At 42.4% G+C, this 9,416-nt stretch overlaps 1 protein-coding gene across 1 annotated transcript; it reads left to right on the forward strand.

Moving 5' to 3' along the window:
- The first annotated feature begins 804 nt into the window (after positions 1-804).
- On the forward strand, positions 805-5,618 carry LOC138877683 (uncharacterized). The gene is made up of 6 exons (XM_070157310.1): positions 805-1,076; positions 1,797-2,040; positions 2,152-2,842; positions 3,469-3,640; positions 3,946-4,342; positions 5,007-5,618. Exons 1-6 carry the CDS (start codon positions 805-807, stop codon positions 5,616-5,618), a joined length of 2,388 nt encoding a protein of 795 aa, XP_070013411.1.
- The last annotated feature ends 3,798 nt before the right edge of the window (positions 5,619-9,416 follow it).

The following is a 9,416-nucleotide window of genomic DNA, read 5'->3' on the forward strand; positions in this document are numbered from 1 at the left end:
TGCTAGGACTACCTCGGGTACAACGAGGTTCCCAAAGTAGGACACGAATTTACATTTCCGCAATATGTGTTTAAATACTGCAAACATTTCAAAATCCTCACTGACTTGTTACCTTTTTTTGTTTTTTCTTTATTTTGATTATTCCCATCCCCTTAGGTTGGTTCACTCATACTTGCCTCATCAACGTATCATACCAGATCTAGAGGCCCTCCATTTCCTCCTCCTCCAAGCAATACAAAAGGTAGAGGAAAAGCAAAAATAGACGACTTAAGTGGTATTCGAAAAGAGAATGTGGAAAATGCAGAAACTTCAGATGGTCGGAGTACTTCGACGCCAAATGATTTAGTTTTGAGGTTGGAACAAAAGATGCTAGAGTTACAGGGAGAGCTTGAGTAGGTCCGCAACTTGGCAAACCTATCCCTCACCCTAAATATCCCCGAAATCCACCAACAAAACAAAAAGAACCCAGCACCTCCCCAGAACACATAAAACCAACATCCACAAAATCCTCCCGCACCAAATCAATATGCAACTCCACCCCAAAATCTCAATCCATTGCCAATACCGACTCAACCACAACATTACCCTCAACCAATTCAGTACCCACCAACCACCAGTTACCACACTCCCCAAAACACACCACAACCCATTCCCGATCCCCAAAACTCCACTAACGACCATCATTACACTCAAGTCCCTGGCACCCATCAAAGCAAACCTATATACATAGAAACTGTACCTCACTCTACCCAACCAATCTCCTATACACCGGAATCCTCTAAGAAAGACTTGATCATTAACAACATGGCTGAAGAGCTCAAGAAATTAACCAGCCAAGTTCAGGGTGTTGAAGGAGACAGAGGAATAGAAGGTTTGAACTATGAAGAACTATGCATACAGCTAGATGTGGAACTGCCAGAGGGGTACAAACCTCCCAAGTTCAAGATGTTCGACGACATAGGTGGTCCTAGGGTTCATCTAAGGACCTATTGTGACAAGCTTGTCGGGGTCAGAAAAGATGAAAAGATCCAGATGAAGCTCTTTATGAGGAGTCTTACTGGGGATGCTTTGTCCTGGTATATCAGCCAAGATCCCAAGAAATGGTCCAATTAGGTAAGTACGACGTCGGATTTCATGGATCGATTTATTTCAATACAGAGAACGCACCAGATATTTTCTACATTCAGAATCTTAAGAAAAAACCTACTGAGACTTTTCGCAAGTATGCTACTCGTTGGAGGTCGAAAGCGGCCAATGTCAGGCCTTCCTTAGACAAGGAACAGATGAACATATTCTTCGTCAGAGTACAGGATCCGCAATATTATGAAAGGTTGATGGTTATCGAAAATCATAAATTCTCTGATATTATCAAACTCGGAGAAAGAATCAAAGAAGGAATCAAGAGCGGGATGGTAAAGAATTTTGAAGCACTACAGGCCACAAATAAGGCATTACAATTAGGCGGCATATCAAAGAAGAGAGATGTTGGGGCAGTAATGGTGGCCCAAGGCCCGAAATCTCTACTTACATATCAAACACCTCTACCCACATATCAAACACCTCCCCCCGTATCAAACACCTCTGCCCACATACCAAGCATCAATGCCTACATATCAACCTTTATCTCCCACATATTCCCAACCAGCCTCTGTCTATCACACCTATAGCTCCCAGCCATCCCACTTCCAATCACCACCAGCTTGCCAAAATTATCCAAGACCAAGACACAACTTCGACCGCAAGCCACCCAGACAATACACTGCCATTGCTAAGCCTATAGACCAGTTGTATGAAAGGTTGAAAGACACGTGTTACGTCACTCCTGTTCCCGCAATGACATTAGAAAACCCATCCCAATGGGTCAATCCTAACAAAACTTGTGCATACCATTCTGGCATGAAGGGGCACACCACTGTTGAGTGCCAAACACTGAAGGATAAGATCCAGACACTAATTGATAACAAGGTCATACAGGCAAAGGAAGCCGCATATATTATACGTGACAACCCCCTCCCTGATCGTAGAGGTGGTGGAATACATGTGATAGAGACGAATGAAGAATGGAACCCTGAGGGGTCGATTAGGCTTATTCGAGAAGGTGATGACTTTAAAGTTGTAGTCACACTTACTCCTATTGTGGTACATACTCAGTCACCAATCGAGGTTGAGGTAACTGCATCAGTTCCATTCGAGGTGAAGGTGGCTCTGCCTGCGGCCACCCCCGCTCCATTTGAAGTAGAAGTGGTCACACCTTTCACTGCGACAGTATCGACCACACCTCCATTCAACTCAAAAGCAATACCTTGGGATTACGTTGCTGAGGCTCGACAAAAAAGGAAGGCAAAGGTAGAGGAATTTGACGCTGCACAAGGAATGACTAGAACTAGAAGAGTCTATACACCTGAACATTTGGGAGGTTCAAGTAATGATGCCACTACTAGGCGGCCTATCATTGAGACAGGTCCAGATGACCTATGGAGGAAAGTACAGGCAAAGGAGTATTCCGTCATTAACCATCTGAAAAAAATACCAGCTCAGATATCTATCCTGTCATTGTTGCAAAATTTAGAGGCACATAAGAATGCTTTAATAAAAGTGCTGAACGAGCCTTACGTACCCAATAACATCACTGGCGGAGAAATGGCCAACATGGTGGGGCAAGTATTGGAAATTCATAAGATTATCTTCCACGAAGATGAACTACCACCTGAAGGGCTAAATCACAATCGGGCATTGCACATTACAGTGCAATTTGAAGACAAATTCATTGCCAGGGTCTTGGTTGATGGAGGTTCAAGCTTAAATATTTTTCCATTGGACACTCTGAAAATGTTGGACAAAGGTTTTCATAAAATACGAGTAGGAATAATGAACGTGAAAGCTTTCGATGGGTCCCAAAGGGCCACGATCGGGGAAATCAACCTTTGCTTACAGGGGGCCAACTTGGTTCGACGTCGAGTTTCAGGTGCTTGAGCCTCATATAATCTTTTGTTGGGCCGACTATGGATCCATGTCGCTGGAGCCGTGCCTTCCACACTACATCAAGCCATGAAGTTAGAATGGAACGTCAGGAGGTAATCATTTACAGAGATGGAAGTAACCCCATTTGCACTAGTCAAAGCATCCCGACCATTGGACATAGAAGAAGGCTAGGTGGGGAAACTTATCATCATATTGAATGGGTCAACGCCATCTAGAAGGATAAATGGCAGAGTAGTAAAATAAAAAGCATATTGGCCTGGTCTGGATATAAACCCGGCAAAGGATTAGGAAAGAACCTCCAAGGTATCACCAAAGCAATACAGTCAAAAAATCATGGTACCACCTTTGGGATCGGATGCTAGTACACATGGCAAAAGTATAGAAATTGGTCGCCTCCATGGCGTGGATGGTACTACCCTCTCGAGAAACCAGTGCCACATTTGGAATAAGCTTTTAACCAAGTTGATACGATATGGGGGACTGCAGAAGAGAAAACACTAGTTAGGTTGAAGAATTTTTTCTTGGAGGATGAGGACATGGACTGCAGTGCCATAATTGAGGAGGAGGAGGAAGAAGGCCTCACAATTCAAACCGCAAAGAAGGGAGCTGTTCTCAAGAATTGGATCACTACACCATCCCGAGCCCGCCGAGTCCCTGGGTAGCTTGGCAGATTTTACTTCTGTAGCCATTTTAGGCATTTAAGATTTCCCATAAATTTGTTTTAAAATTTACTTGTTTCAAAATAAATGCTCGATTCATCGAGCCGTACTTTGTCCAGATGATTTTTCAGTTTTAATCAAATGCATTTGCTCTTTATTATTCACTACTATCTTTACACTTTTCCTTTCTACAACATTATTATTACTTTCCTGATGAACCAGTGACTATGACATGTAATGAGGCAACACAACATGACAATAGTGATTCAGATGAAGAAGATGAGATACCCAAGGAAATTGTCAGGGAGGTTGAAAACTTTGAGAATAAGCCTAAGTCTAATCTGGACGAGACCGAAGTAGTGAATTTGGGAGACATTGAGACCGTCAAGGAGGCTCGCATTAGCATTCACTTGTCACCAACAGAGAAGGAAGAGTACATTTGCTTCCTAAAAGAGTATGAGAATATTTTCGCATGGTCATATGATGATATGACCGGTTTAAGCACGTCTATAGTGGCTCACAAGATGCCCACTAATCCCACATGTCCGCCAGTAAAGCAGAAACTCAGAAAGTTCAAACCAGACATGAGCTTGAAAATCAAGGAGGAAGTTACCAAGCAGATCAAGGCCAAAGTCCTAAGGGTGGTTGAGTACCCAACCTGGTTAGCTAACATTGTGCCAGTTCCGAAGAAGGATGGAAAGGTCAGAGTATATGTTGACTACCGAGATTTAAACAGAGAGTCTCAAGGACGACTTCCTACTGCCGAACATACACATTTTGATCGACAACTACGCCAAGCATGAACTCCAATCCTTTGTGGATTGCTTCGCAGGCTATCACCAGATTTGGATGGATGAAAAAGATGTAGAGAAGACAACTTTTATTACACCTTGGGATGTATACTGTTACAAGATGATGCCATTCGGTCTGAAGAATGTTGGGGCCACTTACATGAGAGCCATGACAACTATCTTCCATGACATGATCCATAAAAAAATAGAGGTGTATGTGGACAATGTCATTATCAAATCCAAAAGGGCCGCAGATCACATAGCGGACCTGAGAAAGTTCTTTGACAAGCTAAGGAGGTACAATTTAAAACTGAATCCCGCCAAGTATGCATTCAGGGTTTCCGCAGGAAAATTATTGGGATTCATCGTCAATCGTCGAGGGATCGAGCTGGATCCATCTAAAGTTAAGGTTATTCAAGAGTTACCACCACTCAAGAGCAAAAAGGACGTGATGAACTTCCTAGGACGTCTCAACTATATCAGCTGCTTCATAGCACAGTCCACAGTCATACATGAACCTATCTTCAAGATGCTGAGGAAAGATGCCGAAACAAGTTGGACAGAGGATTGTTAGAAAGCTTTTGACAAGATCAAGAAGTACTTGTCCACACCACCAGTTTTGGTCCTGCTAGAACTAGGACGACCTTTGCTACTCTATCTATCTGTATTGGATGGAGCCTTCAAATGTGTTTTGGGACAACATGATGAGACAGGAAGAAAAGATCAAGCCATATATTACTCGAGTAAGAAGTTCACAGCTTACGAAGCATGGTACTCTCTACTAGAGCGCACTTGCTGTCCTTTGACCTGGATAGCTCAGAAATTGAGGCATTACTTCTGTGCCTACACTACATACCTCAAATCTAGGATGGACCCTTTGAAGTATATATTTCAGAAACCCATGCTTATTGGAAAATTGTCCAAATGGCAGAAACTATTAAGTGAGTTCGATATCGTCTACGTAACTCAAAAGGCAATCAAAGGGCAAGCATTGGCAGATCACCTTGCTGAAAATTTGGTGGGAGAGGCATACGAATCTTTGAAGATGTATTTTCTTGATGAAAAAGTATCATTTGTAGGAGAAGACATTACCGAAACATACAACAGTTGGAGGATATTCTTTGATGGAGCTGCAAATTTCATAGGAGTGGGCATTGGAGCAGTTTTGCTATCAGAAACGGATTAATATTATCCGGTATCTACTAAACTCAGATTTCCTTGCACCAATAACATGGCAAAGTATGAAGCCTACATACTAGGGCTCAACATGGCAGTCGACATGAACATTCAGGAGTTGCTGGTAATCGGTGATTCAGATTTGCTCATGCACTAGGTACGCAGAGAGTGGGCCACCAGGAATTCCAAGTTATTGCCATATCTGCACCATGTGCAGGAATTGAGAAAGAGGTTCACGAAAATAGAATTCCGACATGTGCCCAGAATTCAGAATGAGTTTGCCGATGCATTGGCCACTTTGTCATCCATGATACAATATCCAGATAAGAATTACATTGATCCCATTCCAGTGAGGATCCATAATCAGCCGACATATTGTGCTCATGTTGAAGAAGAAACGAATGGAAATCCTTGGTTCCATGACATCAAGGAGTACTTATCGAAAGGATAATATCCGGAGCATGCAAATCACACTCAGAAACGCACACTCCAGAGATTGTCCAATCACTTCTTTCACAGCGGAGGAAACTTGTACATAAGAACTCCTAATTTGGGTTTACTAAGGTGTGTCAACGCAAAGGAAGCTTCTAAGCTGCTTGAGGACGTACATGCTGGGACTTGTGGCCCGCATATGAATGATTTCATCTTGGCTAAGAAGATACTTAGGGCCGGTTACTTTTGGATGACCATGGAAACAGATTGCGTCCAGTATGTCCGCAAGTGCTTTCAATGCCAGGTGCATGCCGATATGATAAAAGTGCCGCCAAACGAGCTCAATGCAACGAGATCACCTTGGCCATTCGCCGCTTGGGGAATGGATGTTATTGGTCCGATTGAGCCCACTGCTTCAAACGGACACAGGTTTATTTTGGTAGCCATTGATTATTTCACAAAATGGGTAGAGACTGCGTCCTACAAAGTTATAACCAAGAAAGTCATCGCATATTTTGTCAAAGATCGAATTGTTTGCTGATTCGATGTTCCTGAATCCATTGTTACTGATAATGCGCCAATTTCAATAGTGATCTGATGAAAGCTATGTTGGAAATTTTCAAAATCAAGCACATGAATTCTACAGATTACAGACCTCAGATGAATAGAGCTGTAAAAGCCGTCGACAAAAACATCAAGAAGATACTAAGGAAGATGGTAGAGAACCACAAACAATGGAATGAGAAGATACCTTTGCTTTATTGGGGTACCGCACTATAGTTCGCACATCAACCGGGGCAACTCCCTACATGTTGGTTTATGGTACCGAGGCCGTCATCCCAGCCGAGGTAGAGATTCCTTCTTTAAGAGTCATAGGGGAAGCTAAACTCAGCGATGCAGAGTGGATAAGTAGCTGCTATGAATAATTGGCCCTTATAGATAGAAAGAGGATGAACGCAGTGTGTCACGACTAACTTTATCAGAACAGAATGTCCAAAGCTTTCAATAAAAGGGTCAAATCAAGACAATTTGCACTGGGTCAGTTGGTGCTGAAGAAGATCTTCCCATATCAAGATGAAGCCAAAGGAAAATTCTCTCCCAACTGGCAAGGTCTGTACATGGTTCATAGGGTGCTGACAGGGGGAGCACTCATACTTGCAGAAATGGATGGAGAAATATGACCAAAACCAATCAATTCAGACGCAGTCAAGAGATATTAAGCTTAGATTATTTACATTTCCTCATCTGATGTAAATGAACTACACTTGAGCTACATAGGCAGCCTTATGGGTTCGGTCATATCATAATAAAATTTCTATTTTCCCCCTCAAAGGTCAGAACAAGGGCAGAATTTTGAGGAGGGCCCTCAAAATTCCGGAGAAAGTCCAGCCAACTCCAACATGTGTCAGACGGTCAGTAATCAGTTAAGAAACTAGGGAAATATTTTGAGAAGGATTCTCAAAATTCCGAAAAAGGTTCAGCAGGATCCATCATCCGCAAATGATCAAAAGATCATCTACCAAACTGGGACAGAATTTTGAGGAGTCCAACATGAGAGAGCTGCAATGCCTCTGAGACATGTTACAGTCACTAGTTCATATTACTTGATATATCAATACGTTTCTAAAACAACTCTATTTTTATCAATAATTGCATATTTTCAAAAACTCTATTTCCATAACAGTCAGGTGTCACCCAGGGGAACTCGAAAGGCCTTTAGAACGGAGCAAAGCAAAGCCAGCGAATAGAAGTACGAACCAACCTCCCCCACAAAACTTTCAATTTTTCTTTGAGTGTAGGCACATTTGACGTAACGATAGCACTCACAAACATATACACAAAAAGCAAATTCACTATCCATCTGGCCATCAGACACTGAATATATCTCCAGCTAAGACATACACTATTCTTATTTGCTACTCATTCTTTGCATGAGGCTAATCCCTGCCTCCATATGAGGCTAATCCCTGCCTCCATATTTGCATGAGGCGAATCCCTGCCTCCATAACTGCATGAGGCTAATCCCTGCCTCCCTATTTGCATGAGGCTAATCCCTGCCTCCATATTTGCATGAGGCTAATCCTTGCCTCCCCATTTGCATGAGGCTAATCCCTGCCTCCATATTTGCACGAGGCTAATCCTTGCCTCCATAACTGCATGAGGCTAATCCCTGCCTCCCTATTTGCATGAGGCTAATCCTTGCCTCCATATTTGCACGAGGCTAATCCTTGCCTCCATATTTGCATGAGGCTTATCCTTGCCTCCATAACTGCATGAGACTAATCTTTGCCTCCATATTTGAAAGAGGCTAATCCTTGCCTCTCCATCTACATGGGACTAAGCGTTGTCCCTCTTTGCACAAATATTGCTCTATTTCTGGTGCTATCTACTCGCTTTTCAATTGGGCTAAGCTCTGCCCTTCATTTCACAAGACTAAGTTTTGTCTTGTTAACATCATTTCTGCACATCATGGGCTAAAATATCGTCAATCTATCCAAAGGTGTCATAGTCTAAAAGGCATCATCCTCATAGCCGGAAGACACCATACCATGGCCTGAGGATCCCTCAAATTTTCATATCATTATTCAAAGGCGTCATAGTTCGGAGGCACCATCCTCATGGCCTGAGAACATCATTTCATGGCCTGCGAATCTCTTATCAAACAATTCATGGCCCAGGATATCATGGTCTGAGGACATTATCCCTAACCGTCCGAAGACAACTTTCATAGTCCAACGGGAACCTGCATCATATTTAAATTTATGCACATTATACGCTTGTATTGCTTCTATTTGCAGGTAACCTGGCGAGCAATGGCTATCCCAGCAGGAGCAATCCCGCTCCAGTTCTCCCGACCATATCAAACCTAACCCCTTCCATAGAACTGTTCATTCATCGAGCCCTAGATGTTGCGCCCATTATTGTAATGACTTTACCGGTACACTCCGCTGATGGATCCGGAACTACATATGGCCTGATTCCTGTAAAACCAGGGATATGCAGGCAGCTCAGAAGCCAGGGTGCGGCCTAATCTCTCGAACCATTTCGCTCGTTCAAAATTGACCATTATTTCTTTACCCGAAAACTCTTTCACCCTTCCCGGGTAAAGAGAGGCAGCTGTTGATACCTAATTTTTCCCCAAAAAATTTTAAAATTGCATATATACCTTCAAAATCATGCATTAATAGCAATTGGTTTTTCCACATTTTTCATATATTTTTTATTAATTTATCCAGCATTTTATTTCTAATAAATAATTACAGAATTGCACCACAAGTGATTTCAAAAGCATTTCTTGATTTAATTTATTATTTATGGTTCTATTAAAACCAAATTATTCCATAATTAGCCAAATAGTCATCGTTTGGCTAGAATT

This window comes from Nicotiana sylvestris, chromosome 9 (assembly GCF_000393655.2).
Source record: "Nicotiana sylvestris chromosome 9, ASM39365v2, whole genome shotgun sequence".
In the NCBI taxonomy this organism is placed as follows: Eukaryota; Viridiplantae; Streptophyta; class Magnoliopsida; order Solanales; family Solanaceae; genus Nicotiana; species Nicotiana sylvestris.

Coding starts and splice junctions, on each gene's coding strand:
- LOC138877683 (XM_070157310.1), top strand. CDS start 805: ATGGCTGAAGAGCTCAAGAAATTAACCAGCCAAGTTCAGGGTGTTGAA. Junction 1,077..1,796: donor ACTGGGGATGCTTTGTCCTG/GTATATCAGCCA, acceptor GTTGTATGAAAG/GTTGAAAGACACGTGTTACG. Junction 2,041..2,151: donor GTAGAGGTGGTGGAATACAT/GTGATAGAGACG, acceptor GTACATACTCAG/TCACCAATCGAGGTTGAGGT.